This window comes from Poecilia reticulata, linkage group LG20 (genome assembly GCF_000633615.1).
Source record: "Poecilia reticulata strain Guanapo linkage group LG20, Guppy_female_1.0+MT, whole genome shotgun sequence".
In the NCBI taxonomy this organism is placed as follows: Eukaryota; Metazoa; Chordata; class Actinopteri; order Cyprinodontiformes; family Poeciliidae; genus Poecilia; species Poecilia reticulata.
Genome location: NC_024350.1, coordinates 4,462,104 through 4,475,460, shown reverse-complemented (window position 1 = coordinate 4,475,460; position 13,357 = coordinate 4,462,104). Strand labels below are relative to the sequence as shown.

Below are 13,357 nucleotides of genomic sequence, written 5' to 3'. Positions count from 1 at the left end.
CATTACGCAAGCCCTATCGTATTAACAAAAGATCCTAACGTCTCCATAAACATAAATAAATAAACATAAATCATATTGTGCCCAAGCACATAACAGTCTGACTAATTCTTCAGCTGGTGCGGTTCATGTTCACACCACAATGTGTGAAACGAACCAAACCCTTTAAGAAAACCTGTTCACCTCCTCACCAGTGGTGGAGCTACACCAAGAACCACTGAAGGAAACAACATGTAAACCCCAGAAGAAGACATGAGTGCAACGTTGTTTTTCACAGAATGTAAACAAAAATGGATTTGTGTCTGACATTAGCGGTTGTAGGATTTCTCTTTTGTCTTTGGCAAAACACCATGAGTGATTTCTCTCATTAGCACTAGACTCTCGTGTTTGTTTTGTTTGTATTTACCCAGAATGCCCTATGCTCTACTTTGTTCCTGCTTTTGGCTGGAACCACACCAGAACTCGCTTTAATTGAACCGACACCTAGGTTTTTAGTAGGACCAGAGTTTGCATCAGATTTTGACTGCGCATTTCAACCTCCACGAATGAACGTGACTTTCTGAACAAACTGACCAGATTTTGATTAAAGCGGACTAAAAAGTTAATGCACCCTTAGATAAGCGTCTGATGTTCAAAAATGAGCCAAAAATATCCACAAAACTACCTGTCTTAAAGATATTTGATGTATTGCCTTTTGCTAACCGGGCAGAAAAACGAAGAACCTCTTAGCCTGACAAATGTTACCTTTTCTACTTTTGAATATAAAGACTGTATTCCTAAAAATATCACTCTAATACTCTAACGACATCTTCTTCTTCCATTTCAGGACCACTGGGTTTGGCGGATGAGAGACAACTCTGTGTTGCCGGGATTCCCCATGCTCATCAGCGTGTTCTGGAAGGGGCTGCCGTCAAAGATAGACGCCGTCTACGAGAACAGCGAGGGCAAGTTCGTCTTTTTCAAAGGTGAGCCATCGATCACTCACCAGCACCACTCATCTCTGCCTTCATCATGTAGCTCCTCACAGTTCCTCTCCGGTGGGGAGCTTTTCTCAGCAAGCCTCGATCCTAAACTTTGATGCAAATATTGTGTCTGCGTAATCCTGGTTTATGAGATCTCTCTTGTGTGTCATTTAGCTACAGTGAGATTTACCTCAAGATCTGTTTACATGGGAGAGTTGTGTTCGTTTTTTTTTTTTCTATGCTTGTATACCCCTATGCTTCCAATATTCTGCAAGAATTTTCTATGAGCACTTACATTTGCAAGAAGAAAGACGCTTTTATCTGTTCTCAAATCGCTACAAGATTTTATTGCAAATCTGGAAAAGATTAAGAGATTGTTTAGTTTAGTTGGAATATTCAAACATAATCCTACACATCTGATTGTAAATAATGCATATGCTCTAGTGTTGCTTGTGGAAATAAACTGCATATTCAGTAAAAATCATCAACTGTAGCTAAAAAGGAAATCACTGTTGATTCCAAGAAGCTTTACTGCAAGCTACGTTTTAATAATGCATGATTTGAGAGGTTTTTTTGTGCTTGTGTGATTTTTTATTTTTTTACATATTTAAATGTAGACCAAGCAGTAAAAGAGCTTTGAAGCCAATTATGTCAAGAGCCACGACGACACTTGAAAGAAACGTCAAACAAACTTGGCAGTTTGTGTATTTGCACACACTTCACAGAAGAGAGGAAGAATAAAAAGAAATAAAGAGAGAAAGAAGGGTGGTGGTGTGATGCAAGGAGATGCAGGCAAGCCATTAAAGTTTGCTGGGATGAAAACTACAAATCTTCTCTCGGCGGAATTTCTATTTTCAACCCCAAACAATTCCTGGAAACGCAAGACTAAGCCTCACGCGTGTGCTGCAACCCCGGCAACTTGGATTTCACCGCCTTTTCCTTCACTCTGCGTACTATCCTGGACTGGATGGATTTAGTAAATATAAATTAACAGTATGCCATTTCTCATTTAAACTCATGCAACACACAATCTTATTCTGTCCACATTTTGGAGAATTCAGAAAAAAGAAAAGGGTAAAATGCAGTTCTCAAGTCTCATAAATTCTCCTCAAAAACCTTGAAAGACTGCAGAATAAGCATAAAAAAATCCTGAGCTATGTAGAACATTTATGTGACACTGCTGCTGAAGAATCATGACAAGTGCTATAACAATAAACCAAATATATTACCTTATAACTATGTTGGCAGATTTAGATATCCCTAAATTGATTGTAAAATAAGAAACAGTGTGACTGAGGGCTGAGGAAACGTCATCTAGTCCTCCGTGTTACCAAACTTTCACACCCACTGTGAGGACTTTTCACTCCAACTTCTACAATTGATGAGTCAAAGTAGTTTTATATCATTTATTCATAACCTGCTGAAAAGAAATGTGTCATCTGTGACTCTAATAAACTGCCATATAGGACACACATTACATTATAAATCCCCCAAAGTGGAGAGAGAGAACACCATCAGACTTATTTACACCCCTACATGTCTACCAGGCCATAAACCACTGTGAAGTACTTTGTATGAAATAAACACTGTGGCACGTATTAGTCACAGAGAACTTAGCATTTGTTCACGTTACTAAGGGCAGAGGCACATGTTGTGGTCATGACCAAGCTTTAGTTGGCTAATAATCATCCTGAAAGCACCAAATCACAACTGGTGCTTCCTCAGTTGCTTTTTTCCTACTTTATTTCTTGTAAAAACTAAGATTGGAAACTGTTAAACATTAGACAGCAGACACATTCAGAGTACTCTTCCCACTTCCTTGCATACCTGTACAAATGACAGTTCTTTCCCATTGGGATAAGAAGTGTTTTCTGATACATTTTAGCTGCTGTTTTTCAGCACTGCATAGAGCATAGAGGTTGTGTTTGCAATGAAAACATGAGATAAGAAGGAGCCTGTTTTCTTACAGTAGAACAAAACTGTATGTCAGCTTCGGTAATTAAACTTTAGCCAAAAACATTCCTAAGTCTAGGAAATAAAAGTCTATCCCTTCTCTGATTAATTTTTTCCTTCCCCACATTTGACTTGACATCAATATTTCGGTAGGTTTGCCATGCGCTTTCTTTTTTCGCCTCGATTAAATAGTACATTGAGATTTTCCCCAGAAAACATCCTTAAACTTTTCCGACTTCCTGTCTGCCTGTAGGCGATTGGTGAATAAATGTTTAATTATGCTTCCTTATAATAAACCCAATAAAAAACGAAAGAACTTTGTGGTTGTAATTCGGCAAAACATGGAACGACTCAAGGAGTGTTAATGACTTTGTAAGACATCTTCATTCCGCATTACACTCTCCATTCAAAGCTAAGGTCAAGCAGAGGAAATTAGTCAGTGGCCTGACCGAGTCAACATGACATCAAAGCAGCCCTCACAACTTGGAAGACGAGTCTTGACTTCACTGTGGCTGATTCAAGTCAGCTCCCATTTTTAAAAAAAATGACCAAAACTAAGAAGGAAACTCATATTTCACCTTGAATTTATTGAGAGAGCGAAAAGGAATCTGGTATGTTTTGAGGAGGAGTGTTTGAATCAGCTTGAACTCATTGCTTTTGGGAGGTGAGGTGGGGGGAGACTCCATTAATCTCAGGGTGCGGTGTGTTCGTGTCAGAGGAAGCGTGACCCACAATAAGCGTAGAACCGTATGAGAAAAACACGAAATGACAGGAATTTCCTTTCCAATAAGAGTCTATTCTTCCCCATTAGTATTCAAGCAACACCCTGTCCTACATCTCCTTCCATTTAAACCCTCAAGTTTAGTTTTTCCAGGATGAATCCACATTTTTGTAGACTTTATAACAACAGTGAAAACGTTCTGAATATAAGCAGGATTTTTGCCTGACTTTCTGCATAATTAAGTTAAAATGCTCAGGCCATTTTAATGCTGAGCTTGCAGGAGTTTAGGATGTCCACTAATCTCACTCAGTCACTGGTGTTTATTCAGAAACTAGCCAGGGATAAAGATGCAATAACCTCAGCTTGCACACTCATATTTTTCTTTTGAACACACATTTCTGCTTTCTTTGGCTAAGGCGTGTTATGCCTTGAAATATTAATCAAATATTAATCAATATTAATCAAACAAACAACTGCTCAGCTGTCAGGACATGTGCGCATCGACCTAATTACTTCTCAAGAAGCAGGGCGAAGTGATAAAACGTGGAGGGGGGGAAAAAAATACAAAAGCATTCCATTTGGACTTCTCTTGACCTGAGATGAAACAAAACTGTGAGGAGAAAGACCAATAAATGTGCAAAGGGTTTCGATATTATCACATTTTTACTCCCAGTGTTGACAGGAATGTGCTTTTCTTTTTCTCTGGGAACATCCACCTCCCCCCACACGAGCCTCTTCCTGGCCCAGCCTTCAACTCCTCCAGTGGTACAGAAATGCATTTCCTGGGGTCACACTGGGTCAAAAATGTGCTGCTTAACCCAATTACTAAACAGGAAGGAGGGCAAAGTGTGGTGGAAAGAGGTGTTCGACCAACAGGGATGACAGCATAGTTGGTAGGATTGTGAAAGCAAAGCTATTTTACTCAAGATTCACATCCTTGTGTGGATAATCCAGAGTAGCACCTGTTATAGATCGGGTAAAAATCCAGACCCGAAAGAAAGAAAGAAATCACAAAGCAGCAGATCATTGCCTAAAGTTTGCTATGAAGCTTTCCCTGCTCTTGTCTGATCTTCGCCGCTGCCTGTCTGCCTCGTTTTAATTATTAATTCCTTCTGTTTGTTCCTGATACACAGGGAAGCAGTTCTGGGTATACAAGGACACAAAGTTGGAGCCTGACTACCCAAGGGACATCACCCAGTTTAGCCACGGCATGCCGTCCCAGAGCATCGAGGCGGCCGTGTGGTGGGAGGACGTGGCCAAGACCTATTTCTTCAAAGGAGACAGGTGGGGAACGTTGGAGAAAGCAGGAAAAAAAAAAGGATCAAGAATGGATGTGTTTGTAAAGACGGAGAACATTCAAAACCGGCTTTGAAATGCATTCGAATGGAATAACTCTTTAACCCAACATGTGTTAGGACAATATTCCACCATCTGTTGTCAGTTTAAACTGTATATTTGCCAGCTTCTGCTTTGTCCTCCTGTGGCTCATCATTTGTTTCTGTTTAGGTACTGGCGCTACAACGAGGAGAAGAGAACCATGGACCCCGGCTATCCAAAGCCTATCTCGGTGTGGAAGGGGGTCCCCGCTTCACCACAGGGGGCCTTCGTCGACAAAGCCCATGGTATGATTTCCGTCATGCCCAATGCGGTTCGGTGGCAATAACAACACCAGTCATGTGCCAGGCGGCATCGATTCTGGCTGATCGCCGGCACATGGTGCATAGGAGCTAAACCAGGCTAGGATTGATTGAAATTTGCCCCAGTTACCCGCTGATTTTTTTTAGCTGGTGGCACTCTTCCATGAAACATCAGTAGAGCTAGACAGTGTTTGCACATGGCAAACAGTTTAACATAACTTTATCCCACAAAAAGCCTGCCTTTGTTTGTTGATGGCGTCGAAGGGAAATCGTTTCATAATCGGCCCACACTGCAGCGAGACCCGGTTGGAGCAGAGCTATGGAAAGTAGAAAGGACAAGATCCCCGCTGGGCAGTGGTTTGAGCCAACTGGCCCTCCTCAGCGGCATGGAGGTGGAATGTCTTCACTCTCACTGAGCTCACCTATAGGCCCGTAAAATAACCTTAGGAAAAAGGGGAACGCTTTTGCCGTGGACGTTATGCCAGGTGGGTTTGGTGTGTGGCATTGGCAGCGGCACAGTTGGAAAAAGCAGAGCAGGTGGTGTTGAAACCTCGGCCCATCTGCGGCGAGGATCTGTCGCCAGATCTTTGGCCGTGTGTGTGCGTGTGTGTGTGTCCTAGCGAGGTCATATAGGAGGTATCTATCGGAGCGTGAAGAATGGATTTGTATCCAGCAGACATATCCGTGTGCGTGTTTTTGCTCGTCTTTGTGCCGGCGTGCGTTTATTAGCCCGTCTGGCTGATTGCGGATACCGTGTGTCAAGGATCACGTTGACGCAGTTGACCCAGATAGGCATAATGTCTGTCCTGGAGCCATTGATAACATGAGTGAGGCAGCAGGCTTTCAGGGCTTGAGGGCATTGTTGACCTAACTGTAGTTTTGACCAGATTACATCTTGTATGAATACCAAACAGTGTTCATGTGAGATGCACTTGTGCAGCAGTGTCTAAGTCCAGTCCTATTTGGTAGCTACTGTCCTAGAACAAAGTGATTTTTTTTTTTGTTGAAAAAATTAGAATCATAATTTTTCGCAAACAGAGATAACAATTTCACAAATGAAAAACTGGCAGGGAATCTGTCAATACCTTACAGTTTTTATGTTTGTCTAACTCTAAGATGGACCTAATAATAAAACACTGAAATTCTCGGTTAATGGGATTTCATGAATAAAATAATGGCTTCATAAATATTTTAAAGACCTTCTGTTCAGTGTAGCGCTATGGGGTTTAAGTATTTTTAGACACAGTTTTAAAAAATGAATTGAAAGCTTAGCACTACTAGGAAGCTACGTTGTTAATTGTAATAATTTTAGTGACAAATGGTTAGCCAGGAATGGTGTGCTCAGAAGTGTTTTCAAACTTTTTTGCATCTAAGCTGTACTTAAGATGTTCAAACAATAAATGTTCCTTGGATCTCAAACTGTGTCAAAAAACATCTTTGTCTCTATTTTTTTAGGTTTTTAGGTAGAAGCCACCAAATTCAGATCAGAAAGAATGAAATCCTTTAGTTATAGGAAGCTGTGACGCAAAACGTTAGCATTGTTGGTGGCTATTAGCTAGCTAGTCAAGATTTACTCAAAGTGCTTGTCTGTCATTTTGGCAATACTTCAATTTTATACTGAGAACCCACTCTTGTAAAAATCAGTCCCTTGCGTATTGAGAAACGACTTGCTCGCTGGAAGCGTGGATTCAGCATTGCAAACTTTTGGCCGTGAAGTCAAACTGCAATCCACCAGTTTGACGGTATGAAGCTTGGTGTGTTATAAACAACCATCCTCCACTGTGAAGAGAGAAGCGCCGAGCCAAATGAGACATTTGGATTTTGAAGTGTGGCCAACATGGACTGACTGGCTTTGTTTACTTTGCCAAACTACAACTCTAGTTTCTCAAATTACAAAATCAAAGTTATTGTTTACAACTCCTCCTTCTGTTCGCTAGTTGGCCCAAAATTAGGTTGAATTTCGGGCCACTTAGCTGAGCAGGTGTTTTGAAATTCAACCGGAAAAATCAAGCCCTATGGGAGAAATCCCAGACGGAGCATTTTAGGACAATGAGAGTCGCTGAACCAAACGAGACGGCTGAGAACGCAAACTGAAACCGTTCTTCTTTTTGCTAGGCTAATTATTCACTAAACTAGCTGCTTACTGTAGTTCTGTACTCTATGTTTGGTTTGGTAAAAATGTACTTTATGTCTACCTTGTGGGTCAGACAATGACTGTCGGAGGCTGATTTGTGAAAAGTTTGGAGCTTCAGTTCCACTCAGGAAGTTTCAGCAGTTCAGCGGCCATTTTAACAGTGTTGCCGTGGTTAGCCTTGAATGTTGGGCAGACATTGTGCTGGTTAAATGAGACATGTTTGATGTTATATCTCCAGCTCTTCCTCTTTCTTTGCGCGTTTGATCATTTTGTCTCGCTCCGAAATGAATCTTTAAAAAGCTCACCCCATGCTTCTTCACTGCTTCACCAGGAACATCTCCATCTAACAAGCGATTAAATAAGCCCAGGCCCTTCCTTGCCTGAAATTTAGGCCATTTCTCCCTTCATCTTCCCCAAGAAATTGTGTGCATGAATAATAAATGGCCAAGCAAAAAGTGTAAAGGAGGCCAGGGAGAACGAGGAGAACTTCAAGTTTCAGCCACGCTTTTGGGCTTGGCTTTAATAAACAACAAACAAGCATTTTAGAGACTTGATTCAGTGTCAACCCAAAACCCAGAACCTTTCATCAAATGTTGATGCGTAACAGTAGCGATGTGGAAGTCTTGACATTTTCGACTCTAGATTATGCATTTTTTGATCACCAAAGGTAAAAAAGTAACATTTTATGCTGTGTTATGTGATTCTTCCTGAGGGTTCTGGCTTCGGCTTGACTGTATATTAGCATTTATGACCAACATAATTAAACCTGAGGGACAGTAAGGACCGCTCTACAAAGCAGGAGGCCTGACAGAAAACAAAGGTAGAACAGTGCACAATGTGTTGGAAACTGTTTTAGCCGTATGCTTTGTCAAGTCAAGAGTTTACCTTAGTTATAATTTATATATTTACAGAGAGAGAGGTAAGACTAAAGAACCACCGATCAGCTTTTTGTTGCCGTTTCTTGCAAAGCTTGCATTTCTATAGCAATTTTAGCCGATTCTGTTTCCTTTTGAAGAATTGTTTTTTTCAAGCCTCCCAGCTGTGAGCGGTCATCAATTGTTAATAAAGCTACCAGAGGCGACATCACTCCGCTGTGAGAGAGAGAGAGAGAGAGAGAGAGAGAGAGAGAGAGAGAGAGAGCAGTCAAATTCAACACAAAGCCAAGGACACTGTAGCGTTGACATTTTAAATTGTGTGTAGCATCCTACATTACAGGATGTAGGATGCTACATTTGCGAAAACATAGCATGTTCACACATAAAGACAGTTTCACTTTAAATTGCTAGCTACATCTTATTTTTTTCTTAAAAGTTCATGGATGTCCATGATATCTAAATCTGAGTGCACTTCCTGCAGTAATAACCTCCACACTGAAGAGTGTTTTTTTTTCTTCTTCCTCCACATGGAAGTATGTAAACATATGTTCACAGATCAGGAAAATAATCCGACTTTTGATTTCAGAAAAGCAACATGTTTTCAAATATGCAATCTGTGACCTCTTAGTAAATCCACTTGAGTTTTTCCTAAATCGAGCATGTAGTGTCAGCCATATTGTCTGCTTGTTTAGATGTTTTTAAAGAAGCAAGAAATGATGTATATCAGATTGATCTATTGGTGACTTGGCACTCATGTTTTTGATGCATTTTCTTTCCCCGTCAGGTTTCACCTACTTCTATAAAGGGAAGGAGTACTGGAAGTTCAACAACCAGTTACTGCGGGTGGAGCCGGGATACCCGCGCTCATTCGTCAAGGACTTCATGGGCTGCGACCGGATGCCCAGGGACCCCGGGCGCCAGCCGGCCGACGACGGCAACTCGGACGTGGTGATCGAGCTGGACAACGAGGCCAGCACGGTGAAGGCCATAGCCATCGTCATCCCGTGCGTGCTCGCGCTGTGCCTGCTGGTGCTGGTCTACACTGTGGTGCAGTTCAAAAGGAAGGGCACGCCGCGCCACATACTGTACTGCAAACGCTCCATGCAGGAATGGGTCTGAGCCGCTGAGAGAAGAGACTAATGGGAGCGAAGGGGGGGAGGGGCGAGGTGATGAGACACTTGGCGGGAGAAAATAAAAAAAAAAACAACAACAAACAAACAAACAAAAAAAATACGAAAACAGGACAACAGCTGTCACTTTTCCAAAAAAGGAAGGACAGCTGACTCTGGAGCGCTTTATTACAAACCACAGCCATGCCTCCCTCCGTCTCTCTGGCGGTCTGATTCTTTTGTTCAGACCTGTGGGAACGGCCAAGACACTCTGACTGCGATTCAGGAGATCCCAGAGCCTAACGCTGACTTTGTTAGCTAGCCCCCGGCCTTTTTAACAACACGGGGAGCAGGAGAGGGATCTGTGCCAGAACAGACCTTTGGTCCTCAGACGTTTAAAAAAAAAAAAAAAAGAAAAAGAAAAAAAAAGAGAAGATATAGAAGAACAAGAAAACGCTAGAGGGTCAGCATCACTTTGTATTTCTGAAACTTGACTTCCTACCCCGTCCCCCTTTCTTTTCTTTTTTTTTTTCCTGACCTATCTGCTTTCAGTCAGAGGGAGGACTTTTACGGCGGGACACTGCATTGTCATCTCTCATATCAGGTTGTTGGGGGGGGGGAAAAACAGCTATTTTTTATTCTCTTGATGGCCCACTCAAATCCTCCCCCCCTTCAAGAACTTTACCACCTTACTACCGATCATCAAACGCCTTCCTTTGTTTTCCGTTTCTTAATTTGTAATTGAAGGAAAATAGGTTTAATCCGAGAATGGAAGTCCTCAGCCGTCCCTTTAACAAACTCCTGAGACCAAACTAAACCAAAACAAGTTAATTTCTTTCCAAAGAGGATCACATTTTTATTATTTTATTTTGCTTTCTTTTTGTTCTCATTTCCCTTCTCTGGATCTTTACAGCGATTGAGAGTCGGGGAGCTCTGACTGTTGTGGCAGTCTGTTTGAGACACAGGGGCCAAATTATTCTGCAATATTTTAACTCGCCTTAAATATAAAGCATACGACTCGTGCTTGGTTTTACTGTCCCTCGGTTCTTATCTGTTTTATTTTCTCTCTTCTTTTATGTGTATATTGCTTTTATTTTAAATTTCTTTCCCGTTTGTTTGTAAAGAAGCTGAAATAAGTGCTTCTCGTGATTGGTATTTTCTGGATTTTATTACACTACGCAGAATAATCGGCACTGGTTTGCTGAGCTATTCTGGACTACAATATACAGTAGGTTCAGCCTGTATTGCAAGTAACGTATTGTATTGTTGGGAGGTTCTGGAGTAAAGCCACTATTTCTGTGTGTTAAGATATATGTTACTGGTTTTTTTTTTTTCGGGATTTTTTTTTTCATTTGTTCCAAACAAAAACAGGCTGACCGGCAGCCTTGGTCTCACTGAATTTGTCTTTTGCTCATCCCTTTCAGTTTGATGAAGTGTTTCTTTCTAAGTGGTTGTTCTGTGAGGTCATGTGTGAACAGAAAACAACACGCACACACACACACACACACACACAAACAGAACAATTTAGAAAAAAGTTGACTGCCTTGTTTTACGAGAGCTCCCAGAATGCTTTTTTTTTTTTTGCGTCTTGTAGCGTAGGACCCCGGTGAAGCGAGACAAGTCGAGATCAGTGCCTGTGTCAACGTGCATGCAAGCATTTACTGTACAAACGGCCGGTTCTGCTCCGTGTGGCTTCAGAACCCGTCGTCTTTGAAGGAACTTTTTCTCTTGCAAATGCTGTTATTTTTGTACCTTTTCAGTGTGTCCCAATTCCCATGCCTACCCCCCTTTTTCTAGGTACAATGATATAAAAAAAAAAAAAACGGGAAAAAAAATATTCAAGTGGTACCTTTTGGGATTTATTCAGGAAATCGGATGATCGGCAAGTCGAATTGGCCTCGGTAGTCGGCAAGCAGTCTTTGAATGTGTGTCCATTTTCATGCTCACATTCTGGTTTTTGTTTTTTTTTTGTCTTCCTTTGTTTTTTCTGGTCCAGCTGGATGTCTCACAACGGTTTCTTTGTGTAAGACTGTGGGACGTCTCGGGGGGGAAAAAAAAAAAAAAAGAAATCATGTTCTGACTGAATGAATAAACTGATCAATATATGATGAAAACTTGCCTCCAATCTTTCTGTTTGTGCAGCTGAGTAATCTGCTTTGAAGACAGGAAATCTGTTCATGTGGAGGAATGCACCGATCGCTCGGAATCGGACGATTTCCAGCTGATTAGCTTGACCTGCTACAAGGGGCATCCGGAAATCAAAACTCTGGTTAGATTGCCTTCGGAAGTTACCCAATTGTAAAATGCAATCCGTCTGTCTCTTTAATACTTAAGAGGTTGGAGAATCAGCATCATGACGACCAAGAAAAAGGACAGCAGAAAAATTATCAGATGTTTTACAAATTAAATAGATTCTCAAGTATCATTTAAAAAAAATGGAAAAGGAAAGAGCATAGCACAACTGCAAGTCTAATCCAAACAGTTGGTTCAGATTGAGACGTACGAATTTGTTAAAATAGCCCAGTCAAAGTTCAGACTTTAATCCAACTGGGTATAACTAGAGTAGATGGTGCTTCAAAAGTTCAATGGATTGAACGTTTGTTGTGCTTTTCCAGTCATACTGACCAGTAGGCTGGGAAGAGCCTTTGTGCATCGATATGTGGAAACTGTAACTGAACCAGAAAATTGCAAGACGACAACCGGAAACAAACTGTCCACCACAACGAAAACTGGGGCTCCTCCTCCCAACAGAGTGGTTAAGGATTGCAGCGTTGTCAGCGACAAACATTGTCTAAAGACAAATATCCGGAATGTGCAGCTCTGTTCACTCAAACCTGCAATAAAATCCTTGTTTCTGCTAAAGCATGAGTGGGATCACATTTAACTCTGCCCTCCATGAGCCCAGGCCTGCTGTAAATAAAGGCTGCTGGCTCGAACCGCCGCGAACGCGCCCAGCTCCAGAGATTAACTTCAGTCGGCACGAAAAAAAAAAAAAAGAGTTTGATTCAGAGAATTGCGTTGCCGTCGGGCTCCGATAGTTCAGCGGCCCCTCTTTTGTTGCTGTGTGGCACCGTGTTTGAATTTGGAAGAGCGTGATGGAAAAATATAATAATAAATATAAAAAAAAACTTCACTCCAGATGTACGATCCCGGCGGTGCGGCAATGGCATTTATTTATTGTGGGCTGAATGTGAAACGGGAGCTGCAGAGTGTTAATTCTGGCTTTGCAGGGACACAGTTGACATACAGTTACTGACAACACAGTGCGTGAGGTCAAGCTACAGTTTAATGACTGTGGTCTGTGTGTGTGTGTGATGTGGAACCGCACTCTTAGGGATAACAGTTGATTGGGTCTCATCACAGCATTGTTCGGCAGTAAAATTGCCTATTTCTAACGTATTATGTGCTCAGCTATGTTTGGATTGCTGCTTTTTGTTGAGGATTTTCTCCATTGTGTGTCCTCTCTCCATCCCCGTGGCGGGTGTTCGTGTACTCATCACAGTCACCGTTTCCGGGCTCTCGTCGTGTAGCGTATGCAGCGAAGGCGCTCGCTCGGTGGGTGGCTTGCAGTCGAAGGAATATGAAGCTCTAAAATCTGCACTGGGATTCAAAATGAGTTTACGAATCTTTTCTCGCGTTTTGATCAAGCGAGAGTTTTTGCAATCATGTAGGCCTCCCAAAAAACACAGGCTGGCGAAAACTCTGCGCTCCCAGCTGCCATTGTGCTTCTCTCTGTGGTACCAAATTGACCGGCATTGGAGAGAGCTTTCTCTCTCTCTCTCTCTCTCCCTTTTTTTTTTTTTTTTTTACAGTGCTGCTATTTTTGTCAGCATTCTTCCTCCTCTTCCTGCTGTCGTTGGCTCAGAGCTTGAATGATTAACACGGGACCATAAGTCATGCATTTTCATTTAACCTGACTCTTTACGGTGCTCTGCTCATTAAATGGACGCCCACCTATGTGTGTGTGTG

At 41.8% G+C, this 13,357-nt stretch overlaps 1 protein-coding gene across 2 annotated transcripts in view; it reads left to right on the top strand.

Moving 5' to 3' along the window:
* Window positions 1–9,826, top strand: part of mmp16a (matrix metallopeptidase 16a (membrane-inserted)) — a 78,635-nt gene extending 68,809 nt beyond the window's left edge. For both annotated transcript variants that reach the window (XM_008438394.2, XM_008438393.2), the window contains 4 exons: window positions 824–962; window positions 4,767–4,917; window positions 5,140–5,255; window positions 9,064–9,826. In XM_008438394.2, coding sequence (XP_008436616.1) covers window positions 824–962; window positions 4,767–4,917; window positions 5,140–5,255; window positions 9,064–9,398 — 741 coding nt within the window. In that variant the 3' untranslated portion in view covers window positions 9,399–9,826. The remainder of the gene's footprint in view (window positions 1–823; window positions 963–4,766; window positions 4,918–5,139; window positions 5,256–9,063) is intronic.
* Window positions 9,827–13,357: the final 3,531 nt, after the last annotated feature.